Here is a 16946-nt window from a genome sequence, read left to right as displayed (position 1 = left end):
ACACAGCACTTTTCAGTTTTTAAATTAAGATCTCTGTTTAGTTTCTTGAATAGAGTATTTTGTGTGAGGCCAGTACTTTTAACCATGTTGAGAGTCCATTTAAACTCCAGGTTGTAAGGTAAAGGAATAAAAAAGGGGCCAAGTACTCTTGCCCCCCACTGTTTTGTAACACCCCTACTTATCGGTTATTTTGGTTGCTAACACATTGTGCAAACCCTGCCTTCTTCTCCATCATCAAATGAATCAGTTTTCTGTGAGTGTGACAGATCAGACACTGTCATCGTCATGATTAACTTCAGATGATTGTAGCTGGATGACATAAATATTAACATGGACCCACAGAGACCCGCAATGATGGGCAAAGGGCAAACTGCACTGAGGAGAACATTTGACCTCTCAAAATAGCAAGAGGAGTCATTTGCACTGGAAACTATTCCTAGTAATGTTCTTTTCATAGCCGACGACATACACACAAATAGTAGCATTGAAAGAACGGGTGATTAATTTTAGACAGTGACACTTTAAATGAGTTTTCCACTCTGGAGCGAGTGTGATGTCAGCGGAGCGACAAGGTTAGCTGTTCTTATGTAAAAAGCATGAAAACTCCTTTGTAGTTTGACATCAGGATGTTTTACAGACTTTATAATGTGGAATTCATTTTTAGTAGTGCTGTTAACAATATATCCACAATTTATCAAGATTGTGCCTTCAGATTGCTCAAAATCAATATCACAAAGATTCCTATAAACTGCACTGGAAATCTGTTTGGCTCTACCTGTACATGGAGAGCCTTGTGGGCATCAGAATGACAGAATGTGATATTGATGTTGTCAATTCATTTTTCCTAGTTTTAACTTCTTTTCATATCTAAATACATTTTAGAAATCTGAAAATGTGTATTCAAACCAAATCCCACCTGACCCGACGAATTAACAGTAATTAAAGTTCCAAACACCACCCCCCCTCCCCGATATTTTTAATTAAGCTTTACATATTGTTATTAATGGTCAGCAGACGCACAGCTGAATAAAAGGGGCAGAAGATCGGAGCTGAGGGGGTGTTTGTCTTTTCATGGCCGTCAGTGCGTTCAATATTTGCTTCTGCCTGCATTCTGCATTATTCAGACACGGACCCTGCTCTGACATGTCTGCTTTGGGATCTCACCTGTTTGGGTCGTCTACATCCACTGAGTACAACGGCTGAATGAACGTCCATTTGGACGATGGATCTCTTCCTGGCAGTGTAGTCCCATCTGAAGCTTAACTGAACTTTATTTTACATCTTTCAAGGCCGGTCAGTTCGTGGTGAAATGGCCGCATGCAGCTGGTGAGGATATGGCAATTCATGTTACCATATAATTGGATAGTATGGTAAGCTATGTTGCCATATAATTGGATCACCAGCTGCACGTGTCGGCTGACGTAATCAAAAGCCCGACCCGGCCCACCCATCCAGCTCATTGTTACGGTCCGGGCTTCGGGCCTGGGTAAGAAATGACAGCTCTAGTTTACTAATACAATTCTGAATGTTGTGTTTTATATAAAATATAAAGAGAGATGATTGGGTTAGATGTTAAAAATGGCCTCATTCTGACAAATATAACTATTGAAATGTGAAGGTTTGTTCCCTGGGGTCATGTAATGCTGTTCTTGTGTGTGTACAGAAGGTGAACGGCTCTCCTTTCATGACCAACGATGCAGGCTTTGCTTTGGCCTACGCCGTCATAATGTTGAACACTGACCAGCACAACCACAATGTCCGAAAGCAGAACATCCCCATGACTCTGGAAGTAAGTGACACATACACAAGTTTGTCTTTCTATCTTTACAGGGACTGTGCGTTGACTTCCATTCATTTTTCATTCATTTTTAGAGCCTAACCCTGACCCTTACTCTAAACCTAACCCACCAACGGCACTTCTTCTTATGAGGCCTGGGCTTTGGACCTCATAAGAAGCAGTTGGTCCTCACAGTGTAGTTTTGTATATGTTGGGAAAATGGGCCTTACAAAGACACGCACACAGGCACATTTACTCTTAATAAGAGTTTCAGTTTTGATGTTAATTCATAGAGTTCTTTTCCATAGTAGATCTGTGTTGGCCATATTAAACTACAAAATGTCACATTCTCACATAAACTAATCCTAGTAGAACTTCTCACTTTTTGCTTTACTCGTTGGAAAAAGAAACGTTGATATAAGAAGATCAAGCCTGTAAGCAGAGGAATTGTTGCCTGGCTATATTTAGATGAGAGAAAGTAACAATGATGGTGGAAAATGACCTCCACACCTTTTTGTAGGGATGATCAGAGTCATTCGGGTGGTGTGCTCATGTCACCCACTGCAGTGCAGAAACTCTCCCAGTGAAAGAAACTGGACAGCTAGTGGAGATTACAGGAGAAATGTTGGTGATAAATAACTGCTGCTGTAAAAAGCATCCACAAAATCCAACATTTTTCAGTCAGGTCATCTGGACAGTTTCTTTTTTTATGCTGAAATGTTTCGCCTTCAATCCAGAACAGTCAAGGAAACACATAACACAAAACTGATTCTTCCCCCAACAGCTTACTCCAAAGTGGAACAAACCAGTTTTGTTGGTGCTAAGTTTTGTGCTCAGTTGTGTTGTGTGTTTCCTTGACTGATGAAGCCTTCCGGATCGAAGGCGAAACGTTTCAGCACAAAAAAAAAGAAACTGTCCAGATGACCTGACTGAAAAATTTTGGATTGTATACCTGGATTATTGAGCATGGACTTTGTTGTCATCCACAAAATCCATTTTACATTTGTGTTTAGTTGAAGTCTTGGTAAAAACATAAATGCTAGTTAGAGCAACAATTAGAAATAGAAAATTCTCAAGAAATCTTGAAGAGTGCCAAAACAGCTGCCACCCAAACTTCTAACATTAAGGAGTTTTCTTCTAAAAACATAATATTTAAAGTGTCTGTCAGTCTGTCTATAGTAAATGGTAAATGGACTGTACTTTTATCTTATCAAGACACTCAAAGCTCTTTACAACAATCTGTGTCCTCATTTACCCATTCATACAGCACTTTACTAGATCTATACAAAGAATAATCAGAGCTTTATCACATTCATACACTAATGGGACACACGTCAGAGACAATGAGGGTTCAGTGTCTTGCCCAGGGACGCTTCGGCATGTGACTGCTGGTGGATTTGAACCCCCAAGTCTGTCTCTCTCTCTCTCTCTGTCACGAGGACTCATTTGTAAGAGAGACCTGTTTTTACCTACTTCTTCCTTTTCGGGTCATGGGGGTCACTGGTGCCTATATCCAGTTATCACTGTGCGAGAGGCGGGGGACACCTGGACAGGTTTCCAGTCCATCACAGGGACACATAGAGACAAACGAGACAAACAACCATTCACTCTCTCACCTAGAGACAGAGTTACCAATCAGTCTAACACTGTAGGTAGAAATTTGAGAGAACATTTTTAAATCTCAGTCTACTCTTTGTAAAAATTGTTTGCAGTATTTTGGCAAATGTCATCTGCATGGTATAATGTACCTCTGCCAAAATTCATAGCTAAATGTTCCCATATGAGCTGCACATTTGGACATATTTTTATACATGTTCACCCAGTGCTGCAGGACGGGATGTGACTTTAACATTATGATGGAAACAAAGGAATAACAGCTGAATAGTAATAATGGAGCTTTAGTTTTAAACACTGACAACCACGTCAGAAATAAAACGTGTCATCATGTTTGAAAAAACAAAACGGCGTGTACCAAATGTTAGTTCAGAGCCCGAGTGGAACAAGCTGCCCTGTCTTCATATCTATTTCCTGTCTCACTGAGATATGCCACCATTTGTGTGTGAAGGTGTGAAATTCCTCCGAGCGTTCTAGCCTTTGCACTGGTGCAGCCTGGCAGCTTCGAGCCAACAGCTGTAGCCAGTGGTGGTCCATCTTAGAGGTGAGCTCATCTTAAACAGGAGGGGGAGCTACTTTCTGCCTCTTGCTCTTTCTGCTGTCTGTTTGTCTGTCTTTGATTGACAGCAGCTGAAGACTAAACACCGTCTCTTGGGGACCTCGCGAACCGTCTGTGGGTGGGCTACTCTCACTGCCAATAAGAGCAGCCAGCTCCCTCTTCCTGCTCGTCTCGGCTTTTTTTATGCGCGGGTATTTTGCAGGGTCCGTCGGGGGGGGGGGGGGGGGGGGGGGGGGAGTGATTCCTTGTCATACAGCTGGTGCCGCATGTTTCAAACGCAGTAGGCCCGTTGACCTCCGGACTCAGACAACAAACAGAGGCGCCCCCACACAATAGATCGGAGAGTGGATGGGGGGGCAGTAAATGTGGCGCCTGGCACTTCACTCTCTTAGCAGCTTGCAATGCGCAGCATCTGTTGGCAGCAGAGTTATTTTAGAGAACTATGTCCAGCATCACGGCGTGTAAATCAGATCCCGTTTCCTCCAATGACACGACATGTTTCAGGCGAGGTAAAGGTAAGGTCAGTGGTGTGAAGTTAATTTTGTCCATAAAACGCAGCACGCTGGTGCCAGCAGCTGCTCTGGTAATGAGTGATGATGTGTGTTCGTTCTGCCAACACCCCCCCCCCCCCCACACACACACACACACACACACACACACACACCTCCTCTGGATTTGAGCGAGCATTACAAATAAAAGGCTTGATCCTCAGCAGCGTCCCGCTCGCCCTGCTTCTGTCTGCCAGTGTTTATTTCTCTGTGTGTCCCTGCAGAGCACCCCCCCCCCCCCGACCCCCTTTATGCCTGTGCGTGGGTCAAACCCTGCCAAGCAGAGGCATAGGATAAAGCCGAGCCTTGAGGCCATCAGTCATCACCGTGTGGTTCTGTTTATTTACAGGAGCTTCTTGGCTCTAATCCCTGTTTTCCTAATGATGCAGCTAAAGTGACACACAAGAAGTGTGGTTCAACCCGGTGGTTTGATGCTCAGTTAACAAAGCACTAAACTCCAGATGATTCGGTGTGTCTGATAAGCTTCTTGGCTTAGAAGAATCTGACCGATGGTAAAGATGTGACTTTCGTCTGAGGTGTCAGTAAACTGTGTGTCTTTATTAGCCGATGGTTTTGTTTGTGCAAACAGCAATTCAAGAAAAACCTGAAGGGTGTGAACGGAAACAAAGACTTCGACCAGGACATGCTGGAGGACATCTACAACGCTATCAAGTAAGCTGCATCGCAGAACGAGACAAGCTGACGCTGCTTTCAAACTAAAGAGCAATCTTTACTAAATGAATGTTTTCTGTCATCTAATGCCTGCAGCTTTACAGTCAAGAGCCAAGTCTGAAACTGACTGAACCAAACTCAGGATCAGTTTTCAGCTACTGCCACCCTAAATTTATTGTGATCTAATACATTTATTTAATTAAAAACAGAAAGCTTTCTTTTATTTCAATTACTAAACATCTTTAAAGCAAGGCGATATTTGCCACACATATACAGAAGCTCTTATTTCAGTGACTTATCATAAACAACGTTGTTTATGTTCAAACTGCACGGTTTTCTTTAGCAACTTTCCTCAAATGTGTTAAAATATTAAACATCTTCCGAGCGTGATCACACTGTATGGCTGCAGTGACTAACAAACTACAAACTGTTCAAAATGTTTAGCTTCTAAAAGATTTGTCTCAATACTCACATACTTACAACAAAATAGACAAGATAACTGCTTAAAATATCCTTTTCTTTTGTGGTTATGAATATGAAGACGGTAGTCCCTCGTTTATGGCAGGGGATCTGTACCCTGAAGCCCCGCAATAAGTGAAAAACCACGAAGTAGGGATAGTAGTAAAAGTAGTAAGTAGTAGTTTATTTTAGTATTATATACATTTATATATATTAAGGCATTTTAAACCCTTCCTTTCCCACACTCTTGCAATATTGTAAACAATGTTTCTAAACTCCAAACGCTCTAAAGGAGCACAGAATGTCATGATTTCAGTTCCCTGCCTCCTCTCTGCCACGGCTGCTCTCTGCGCTCTTGGCCACGCCCACTTCTCCACAGCAGAACGGAGATCACAAAAGAGGAGGGAGGAGGAGCTGCAGCAGGAAGCTTCTCCCGCAGTATGGGCTGCACAAATGTGCAGCAGGTGCTAAATAATTTAAAATTTATTTTAAATAAAAATTCCATGCAGATCATGCAGCTCATCCATCAGTCAGCCAATTGTGTGTCATGTCCACTCTTATTTTGAAAAACCACGATAGAGCAAGTCCACGAACAACAAATCTTGAAGTGGCAAGGGACTACTGTATTGCTAATTTGAATGCATTTTCTGGGTCAAGTTACACAGAGTCGGTGCAGAGGGCCTCAGAGTCCAGGTTCACTCCTAATATTCCAGTTTAAATTGTTAGTGGTCCACAGTGGTCCAACATGAGCCTTTAGTTTGTTCAGATCCCACTCTGAATACAACAGTGGAGCTATAACCATACTGTTAGAGTTGATGCTTTATTGGTGAATTATTACTTAATAATTATTAACCTCATCTCATCAAACCATTTGACCACTGGACATCTTCAGCATCTTTAATGAAAGATTATCAGCTGGATGTTCTTGTCTGTGCAGGAATGAGGAGATTGTGATGCCAGACGAGCAGACGGGGTTAGTTAAGGAGAACTATGTTTGGAGCGTGCTGCTGCACCGCGGCGCCACACCTGAGGGGCTTTTCCTCTACCTCCCACCTGGCAGCTACGACCACGACTTGTTCACCATGACTTGGGGCCCCACCATCGCTGCTCTGTCCTACGTGTTCGACAAGAGCCTTGACGATAGCATCATCCAGAAGTCCATCACCGGCTTCAGGTACTTCAGAACCGTCAGCTGACGCCACGCTGGAATGAAGGGGGGTGGGGGTCTTTAGACACGTCAGGATTTTGTTTAATTATGACTTTGTGATCTATAAAAGGGTTATTAATTTAGGTTATTTTGAACAGGCTGATTTTACCCACAGATTCATATATTTTCATGCCTAATTATTATAGATGCTAACACCATAGGAAAGCTAACACAATTAGCATTGTGCTTAACACTAGAAATTTGTAAACAAAACAACATTTTTAAAGTTACGACTAAAGACGTTCATGTTATGATTATTGTGATCATTTACAGTGGTATTTTTCAGGGTTCTGTGAAAAGGCATGAAAGCATTTAGCTTTACTGCAACAAGTTTCTCACAGTGAACATTAATGTTAAAATCAATTTGAAACCTCTAAAAATAGATTGTTGCTCCCACTGCTAGAGCAGGCACATCTGGATGAAAGGTTTTATAAGCACCCGATGATGGACGTGCGACCAGTCCAGGGTGTACCCACCTCTCTTAGTGACCTCTGGAAAAAGGCACCGGCTCCCGCGACCATAAAGAAAAGAGCGTGTAAAGACAATCCAAGTGTATAAAACAATGTTAATGTCAGACCAAACTACTCTTATTATGGAACCAAACATCCTGATTGGTGAATCTTTTACATGTAAAGCAGCTCAGTGTCGGTGAAATGTGTACAGAAAGTTGTCGTTGTGCGTTTTGATTACTGGAACTCTTGTTAGGATGCATTTAGTTCATTTCTTTCTTTTTTTAAGCATAGAGGCTCTGACTGAAGTGAAGACAATTCTCATAAATCTTGAGTCATGACCTTGATGATGTCACCAGACAGACATATTCTGGTTTAGTCTCCATCCCTATGTAAACTTTCTCTTGGAACTATAACTTCTGATCTGCTCAAGATAATTTATTGAAACTTCAGACACACACGCATCATCTCCAGATGGAGAGTTCACACACTTTTCATCACCCCAGCTTCAACGTGAAGGTCATAAATCAAGATTAAATGTTACACAAGGTCGTAGCTTGTCCATGTTACTATAGAATGCTGAATGTTAGTTAGTCGACGGACGTATAACCTATAAGCTTTAATTGTTTGTCAGTTCTGTTGGAGCTTAAAGGGATAGTTTGGTCATATTAATGTGGGTTTGTGTCTGAAAGTTTTACATAAATTATCTTATTGTAGCCATTGAATCTGAACTTGTAAAAACAGAGTTTAAGTTTGACTGGACTGATGACCTGGTGTCAGCTAGTCTGAAAGACCAAAATGTTGTTTTGTCATCTTAAATCAGCTCAATGTCATCGTGGTTCATGCATTAATTTAAACCTTTTCAATTTACATGAACTTTAGTGGACTGGAGCCATTTTAATGCAGCACTTTCTCTTGGCTGTGTTCACACTAGTCTTTAGCTTGTCAGTCCTGTGGGTGTAAACTCAACTTCTCCTTCAAAAAGCTATCTACAACAGATAAGATACTACGATAATCATTTCTAAATTTGAAACCGAAAGACATTTTAAAATGGCCGAACTGTTCTAAACTTAAGTGTTGACATTTTGTTTGATCAGTAAATACATTGACCTTTGTGACGTTCAGACTGAAGACGCAGAGACAAGTTTCTCAGACATGCTTTGTGTTTTGGTGTTTGAGATGTTTTAAGCTGTGTGGTCGTCTGTGCCTACAGAAAATGTGCAATGATCGCAGCTCATTATGGCTTCAGCGACGTTTTTGACAACTTGATCATCTCCCTCTGCAAGTTCACCACGTTGAGCAGCGAGGTTAGTCCCTGTCAGAGGCACAGCACCCTGCGGTGCTGCACGTTGCTCCTCACTCACAGAACATCTGATGATCGTCAGCAAAAGCCTTTAGACTAAACCCAAATGTTTAACCAAGCCAGTCATGTTAAACTGTAATACTGTACTTAATGGGTCTTTATGTTTAGAACTTAAAGGAAAGTGTTAAAAAGCTGATATTTAATGTAGACTAACAGCTTGATAAGAATAAAACTATTTGATATCAGAGCTAATCATTAACATAATGAAGTACAGACTGTAAAACCTGGAACGATAAAGATAATTATGTGCTTTTATAAATTATTTTGAGTAAATCAGTGGCGTGAACAAAAGTTTTATCGTTCACCCACAGTTTCATTAAGAGCTGATTTAAGTACAGCAACTAAAGCTGAATTATGACTCTGTTCTTCCCCCTACAGTCTGTGGAAAACCTTCCTTCGGTGTTTGGCAGCAACAATAAGGCGCAGACCGCAGCCAAGACAATGTTTGACCTCGCCCATCGGCATGGCAACATCCTTAGGGAGGGCTGGAAGAACATCATGGAGTCCATGCTGCAGCTGTTCAGAGCCCAGCTCCTGCCCAAAGCCATGGTGGAGGTTAGCACTTTCTTAGTAAACTCTAAGCCCTCTTTCCATTCTGTCAGCGTCCAGACACCGTCTCCTTTGTGAAAACGCACAAAGAGGGAAGAGATGTTACACACTCTGCTGCCACCTACTGTTCAGAGATCCAACGCTGCGTTTGTTCCCTCAGGTGGAGGACTTTGTGGAGCCCAACGGGAAAATTTCTCTTCAGAGGGAGGAGACGCCTTCAAATCGGTGAGTCTCATCCAGCAGCCTTTTTAATGTCTCCAAAAGAGACGAGTACGTCTGTACTGTGACGTTTCCAGGATGGTTTTCTAAGAATTTACCAACCAGTGTGTTTAGCATCACGCATTCTTTTCACATTAACAATGATCCAAGAAGACAATTGTTTAAAACAAGTCCTACAGGAGTTCTGACCAAGATGAATAATGTCACCTTTCCCCCTCTGCTCTGTAAGTGGGGAGTCAGCGGTGCTGAGTTTTGTCAACTGGCTGACGCTGAGCGGAGTCGAGCAGTCCGGTCTCAGAGGACCATCCACAGAGAACCAGGAGGCCAAGCAAGCTGCCATCCTCTGCATAAAGGTAGTGAGCGCACAAACAACAAGAAGTCTGGCCTGCACCTGTAATCTGACACTAACTGCATAAATAAAGGTTGAATGAAAAAAAAGTCAGCAGCGGTTTGTTTATTGGAGCGTGTCTTATAATCATGGATTTTAATGAAGAAAATCCTTTAGAAATAAAGGCCTAGCTAGCATTACTTGAAAGAATGCTGCTGCTAGTTTTAAATGAACATCATCTTGAGATGATGCTGAGAAATGATGGAGCTATTTTGGTCAAACCTTGAAATTTTTTTTGTGCACACGTGTTCGATGTCACGCTCCGAGTCGGGGCTGTGGATGACTTTTAACTTCTTCACATTCACTTGGAGCTCAGTATCAGTCTGAGCTACAAGTGAATTGCGTTTACAGTAGTCCCTCGCTACTTCGCGGTTCGTTTATCGCGAAGGCACTTTCAAAATAAGAGTGGACATGACACACAATTGGCTGTTGATGGATGAGCCGCACGATCAGCATGGAATTTTTATTTAAAATGAATTATTTTAAATTATTTAGCACCAGCTGCACCTTTGTGCAGCCCACACTGCAGGATAAACTTCCTGCTGCAGCTGATCAGCTGACCAGCTGTGCAGAGAGGAGAAGTGGGCGTGGCCAAGAGCGCTTGTAGGTGGCAAAGATCAGGGGAGGCAGGGAGCTGAACCATGACATTCTGTGCTCATTTAGAGCGTTTAGAAACATTGTTTAGAATATTGCAAGAGTGTGGGAAGGGTTTGAAACGCCTTCATATATTTATGTGTATATATATATATATATATATATATATATATATATATATATATACATATAAATAATAAAATAAAATACTACTTGTACTACTATTCCTACTTGGCGGTTTTTCACTTATCACGGGTCTTCAGGATACGATCCCTGCGATAAACGAGGGACTACTGTAGTTCAACATTTAACCAGTTGTTGGTTGTTTTTACTGTTTCTGTCTTTAGCAATGTGACCCAGAGAAGTTGATCACAGAGAGTAAATTCCTCCAGCTTGAGTCTCTGCAGGAGCTGATGAAGGTTGGAGATTTTTGTTTCTTTACTGGTTTTTGGTAAATGTTTCTGTTTAAAGGGTTTACCAGTCACTTTTTTGACTAAATTCTCTTGATTTTATTTGTTAGGCCCTGATAACAGTCACACCGGATGAAGAGACGTATGATGAAGAGGATGCTGCCTTCTGCTTAGAGATGTTGCTGCGTATCGTTCTGGAGAACAGGTAGAGATGAGGATGTGCAGCAGTGAAATGCGTTCTTAAACGTCTTTCATGATGTCACTCTGTGTTAACTGGATGAGTCTTTGTGTGTTTCCAGGGACCGTGTGTCTTGTGTTTGGCAGACGGTGCGGGACCACCTCTACCACCTCTGTGTTCATTCTAACGAAAGCTGCTTCCTGGTGGAGAGGGCCGTGGTGGGGCTCCTTCGACTCGCAATCCGCCTTCTGCGTCGAGAAGACATTAGCTCTCAGGTGGAGGAGTTTTGCACAGAAAGAATGAGGCTCCAGGCCTTTAAAACAAATGTCCTTTGTTAGACCACAAAGCCTCACGTCTTTGTTTTGTACTAGAAAAAGACTGGGACAGCCTTAAATTTTTACTATGAACACAAAATGGTGTAATTTGGTCCACAGGCAGACCAGTGTCAGACCAGTGATTTGATGTGCAAGGAGCTGGTATGTCTAGAACAGGAGTCTGCAACCTTTTTGATCGAAAGAGCCATTTCTGCCACCTCGCTCACTAAATACACTGTGTCCGGAGCCACAAAACCTGCTTTACAACTGGTGGCCCATGGGCCACTTAGAGGTTGTTGAAGAAGGACTTTTCTGGCCAGTTGGGATGACTTTGTATAACTAAAAATATGTAATGAATTTTTACATTTATTGATATTTTTATGTTTTTAGGGTAAAAGAAAAGACCAAAAGTAGAGAAATGATTTGTTTATACTGAGTCTCTGCAGGCTTATGCAAGTCTTTTTTTCCTGATTCAAAATTAAGTATACCACTTTGAAGTAATGAAACATAAATTTGAAGTATGCAGAAAAATTAGACATTTTGCTGACAAGTTATTGATTTTTATTTTTTGAGACATTGATGCACTGTAAGCCTGGAGACTGGGTAAATGAAGTAGCTAAATGTAAACAACACTTTTCACTCCTTGTATTAGTAGTATCTTTCACAAATTTACAGAAAATTTATGACAAAAAACTGCTAAAACTCACATTTTCTGTTGTGGGTATAAAAAAAAAAAAAATAAAAAACATTATGACGTTAGTTTTGATCAAAGTTTCAAAGGGCCACAAATGAGAGTCTAAAAAGCCACATGTGGCCCCAGAGCAGCAGATTGAAGAATGCTGGTCTAGAACGAACACCAGAGGCTATAAGTGGTAGATCATAAGTGGAGACTTTGTGTTATCAGGCAGTTGCTGGAGAGTACGACAGTCGAAACAATGAAAGTCGGCAGACTCAGAGGTCGAGTATGAGAAACAGCAGACGGCCCTTAATGGAGTTTAACAGGAGTCACGTTGGCTGCCATGTTGGATGTGCAGATATCATGTGGACTTATGCTGCAACCGGTGTGCACATTTACCTTTATCACGAAAGTTCTAGTTGGTCAGGTCAGACCCCACCAAGGGAGTTTTGAAGTATTGTATGCAGCCATTACACCACCACTGTGACATCTGCATCCGCCTTCTGGACATAGATATAGAATAATTAATGTCACCTTGTGTCTTCTCTTACCTCAACAATGACACGAGTCAGGCTGTAGGTAGTGTCTCAGCGGCCTGCAGCTGCTGGACACTAGGTGAGAACAAGATTAGTGAGGGAGTCTCCAAAACATCTCAGGAAGTTTTTAGATGTTCATGCAGGTTTGCAGTTTTGTTGCTTAAATTTTGAGCAGGTTCCAAAAGTTTGTGCAACAGTTTTTCTCTCGTAAAAGTTGCAGATGTCTCAGATTCTTAGTTTAGAAGTAGTTTTCTATACGCTACACTCAGGATTTAATGAAACTGCCTGTTTACCTATTTTTCTACATTGTTGAGTTGCCAACTAGTCTTGAACTGTTGCAGCGCAGGAGATTCATTCCAACAGGGTCCATGTCTCATGAGCTGGGTGACGGTAAGACCACAGCAACGATGGTGACATTTAGAGTTGTAGCTCGATCTTGAAACAGTGTGGGAACTGCTTGGACATCAACTCTGACCTGATCTGATGGATCTTAAAGGCAGGTTCCAGCTGTGGTCTGACCCGCTACATGAGAGGATTAAACTCCTGTACAGCTGTGTTCTGCACCTGTTCACCATTAGTACCTTGACCCTCAGAGTTGCTACATCCTCCTGACATTGGAAAAGCACAACGCCTGTACTGCCGACTTGATCTATTTAATCTGATACTGACGCATGGAGTTTCATGTCCTTTATTAAACTCTGTGTGGGTGTTTCACCTTTCGTCTGTGAGCCTGTAATGTATCAGTAGATTTAGTAAAATTTCTACCTGGATTATTGAGCATGCATCAGGATATCAGTAGAATTGTTTCGTCCGACTCATTTTTCTTTCTGTACACTCACAGATTCTTCTCTCCCTGCGCCTCCTCCTCATGATGAAACCCCACGTGCTGTCCCGAGTCAGCAGGGAGGTGGCCTTTGGCCTCCATGAGCTGCTGAAGACCAATGCGGCCAACATCCACTGTACAGATGACTGGTACACGCTCTTCTCCCTGCTGGAGTGCATTGGAGCAGGAGTAAAACCTCCTGCCTCTTTCCAGCTCGCTGCATCTACTGCTGACAACGACACAGGTATTTAACACCAGCTGTCTTCAGTGCAGTAAGGAAGTCTTGATCTCAGAGGTGTCGCATGAAAGAAAACTGTAACTCACTTCAAATCCTCTACCAGTGGAAACACTGGGAATGAAAACTTGATGCAAGGTTCTGAATTTTTACCCGTTTTATGTGCAGTCAGTTATTTACAGCATGATACTGTTTAAGGTTTTTACACGCTTTCCTCTCAAAACATGAATCTAAAATCATTAATATACTGTTGACTCACTCAGTCTCATCTAAATTTAAAATCTGAGCATGTTTGAAGTTATTACATGTATTTATTTGGTTTAATCGGTTTGCCACTTGGTGTCTATAAATTAGACTCAACTTATAAACTAATTTATTGGAAGTAAATGGCACTGATTCATGAACAAATGGAAAAAAATCTGAATCAGCTTTATTGTCATTGCACCGAAGCACAACAAAATTACAGTTCAGTACAGTCCGTCTGAGAGAAACATAAACAGACATGGGGAGACGGAGGTGAGTGAGGCCGCCCGCCTGGAGAGGCGCTGCCTTTTTTCAGATAAGGAAAAAGAAACACGAGGGAGAGTGGAGGTGTCAAAAAAAATCAAATCCCTCACTGTGTCCTAGACAGGACACAGTGTGAAAGTTGAAAAAAAAAGACCTCAGCACATGAAACCTCAACATGCTGATGACATCATGATACATTTAATACATTTATGCATGGGGAGGCTGATGAGGGCAGGGAGGTGTTTGTGGACACTACCAGAACGTTCCATAGTCCTGATAATGATGGCACAGTCTCTTATCTGCTGGCTCAACTCTGACACAGATCCACAGATGTCATTGAGAGGGGAGTGATTGGGGGGGGGGGTGGATTCTCGTTCACATAAACAACCAGGAGAAGTTTGAGATAGTTGGCCAATTCAAGGCCAAGTGGGGAAGTCAGATTCAGATAAAACAGTTATTTTGGGTCAGGCAGCCTCTGCTTGATTTCTGTCTGCCTTCATAGTTCTGCTGGTACGTCTCAGTGGTGACTCCAAACGGACAAATTTTGTGGTCATACCACTGGACCGAGCTTGTAGCTTCTCTAAGGTCAATTCCTTCCCTCCAGTGAGTCCCGGGAGCCACAAGTGGCCTGCGATTCTCAGAAATTGCATCCAGCGTTATGCAGCATCTGAGTCTGAGCTCACCGCTCAGTACATTCCTTCATACAAGGCAGGCAGCCTCACAATGGCCAGAACCGCTGCCGCCGTCTTCCGAATTTGTCTATTTTTTTTTTTCATTCATTCAACCTTTATTTAGACGGGTAAATCCCATTGAGCCTCGAGGACTCATTTACAAGAGAGACCTGATTTCAACAAAGAATGATGACAACAATGGACAACAGCGACAACAATAAACAGTTATAAAATGTCATCCAGATTTTATTTATTTTTTACAAATAGGATGGCTAAAAAAGAAAAGTAACAAAAAACAGCTAGATTCTAAGGCAAATGTAGAAAACTAAAAACAGGAACATGTCTGCATTGGTCCCTGCCAGGAGTCCAACAGATTCTTAAAGCCACTTAGAGAGGTCAAGGTCGAGAGCTTCAGGTCTTTTTGCAAGATATTCCAGGAAACAGGAGCAGAGTAGGAGAAGACTTTTTTGTCAAGTTCAGTCCTCACTGAGGGAACACTGCAGGTAATAATGTCCTGAGAGTGCATGCTGTAGCTGCACTCATGCAGAGACATGAAGGAGGAGATGTATGAAGGCAGCAGATTTGCCAGATACCTGCCAACACCAAAAAGCAGAAGTCCGTTTTTCATAAATCCAATTATGTACGCGTCTTCTACATCCTCAATGGACAATACGGACAGACGCCATCTTCCACTGACCCCAGGAATCCATGGTGTATCCAGCTGCAAGTGTCCCTTCAGGACATGAGGTCTCTACTTCGCCCTGTCTTCTTGTCAAGAAAATTTTATCAGTTGCGTTGAGAAAGCGTGAGGGAGGCAGGAGCAGGAGGGAAAGTGTCCGTCCTCATCGAGAGCAAGCAGGAAAAAAGAGATTTTCTAGTAAAAATGTGTAGTTCTGTGATACGTACAATAATCAGATCTAGTTATATAAAACAGACGTGAAAAAATAAGGTGAAATGCTTGCTAGTGAAATAGATTTTGTTCTTTTTTTTTTTTTCATTTTATTGTTTGTGTCTGCAGGGGCCCAGTCTGACAGTGAGCTGTCGTCCCATCATCATCCCAGTGAAGTGTCTTTAGACCGTGGTTACACGTCTGACTCTGAGGTCTACACGGAGCACAGCAAGACCAGGATCCCTCGCTCTACAACTGATGTGGACGTAGCAAGCAGTGGATGGCTCGTGGTTAGTGCGTGCGCACACATGCACACTGAAGTGGTTTAATTCCATACCTTTTTTAGACCATTAAGCTGCTAACAGAGCTGTGTAGACTGGTGGTGGAACAGCTCATGTATTCAAACAAACCATTACAGTGAAGACATCTAGAAGAGGAGTCGCATGTTGTTTATGCTGTTTGCCAACTAGAAAAAGAGTAGAGGAAGATGCTGTCTAAAGCACTGCACACTAAAGCAAAACAAGAAGTTCAGCTATAACACAGGAGCGTGAAGAGATACCTGTTTGTTTCAAATCATCTGGGTGAATTTCTCTGGTGATCCATGTCAGCAGTAGACAGGAAGAGGTGATGTATGGGAAACCAAATGAGTTCTAACTTGTGCACTTTGATTTGCCCTCCGGTGTTTAATCCAGGTATAAAGAGCACATTAGAACTCATCTGGCTTCTGTTCTTCATTGAGCGTTGTATTAAAGTTGTGTTTATAACGTCAGGAGATCTTAATTCATCTCTGGATTATCTGTCTTTTTTTATTTTATGGGAGGTCTAGGCCAAAAGATATGCTACCTTATATCCTCCTCGTTTGCATGAGTTGTTTGTTTTTCTGACTTTTTTCAGAGGGTTATTGTCAGTTTAAAATAAGTAGGAAAGGTCACATTTGGTTTATATTTTTCCCTTTGTATCAATTTTTTAGTGGACTATAATCCTATAACAGAGGTACAAAGCAAGTCATTATTTGAATGCAATGGTACAGAACCTTGTGTTTACTGACATTTCTTCCCACCACAGTAAAATGAATTTAACATTATACTTGGAAAATGGAACAGTTTCCTCCAATCAATGAGGCCGTGCTCACCGACTTAGTCTGATGGATGGATGGATGGATGGATGGATGGATGGATGGATGGATGGATGGATGGATGGATGGATGGATGGATGGATGGATGGATGGATGGATGGATGGATGGATGGATGGATGGATGGATGGATGGATGGATGGATGGATGGATGGATGGGTGGGTGGATGGATGGT

At 42.1% G+C, this 16946-nt stretch overlaps 1 protein-coding gene across 1 annotated transcript in view; it reads left to right on the top strand.

Moving 5' to 3' along the window:
* The window catches only part of gbf1 (golgi brefeldin A resistant guanine nucleotide exchange factor 1), a 117986-nt gene that overhangs the window by 84874 nt on the left and 16166 nt on the right, over window positions 1-16946 (top strand). The window contains exons 20-31 of the mRNA XM_037680951.1: window positions 1664-1789; window positions 5088-5170; window positions 6567-6803; window positions 8499-8592; window positions 9027-9203; window positions 9358-9422; window positions 9646-9769; window positions 10746-10817; window positions 10919-11013; window positions 11108-11261; window positions 13354-13579; window positions 15767-15927. Of these exons, the coding sequence (XP_037536879.1) occupies window positions 1664-1789; window positions 5088-5170; window positions 6567-6803; window positions 8499-8592; window positions 9027-9203; window positions 9358-9422; window positions 9646-9769; window positions 10746-10817; window positions 10919-11013; window positions 11108-11261; window positions 13354-13579; window positions 15767-15927 (1614 nt within the window). The remainder of the gene's footprint in view (window positions 1-1663; window positions 1790-5087; window positions 5171-6566; window positions 6804-8498; window positions 8593-9026; window positions 9204-9357; window positions 9423-9645; window positions 9770-10745; window positions 10818-10918; window positions 11014-11107; window positions 11262-13353; window positions 13580-15766; window positions 15928-16946) is intronic.

Source organism: Nematolebias whitei, chromosome 1 (assembly GCF_014905685.2).
Source record: "Nematolebias whitei isolate Nwh7 chromosome 1, NemWhi1, whole genome shotgun sequence".
NCBI classification, from domain to species: domain Eukaryota; kingdom Metazoa; phylum Chordata; class Actinopteri; order Cyprinodontiformes; family Rivulidae; genus Nematolebias; species Nematolebias whitei.
Note: the sequence above shows the minus strand (reverse complement) of the source record. Positions and strands in the feature narration are given on the sequence as shown.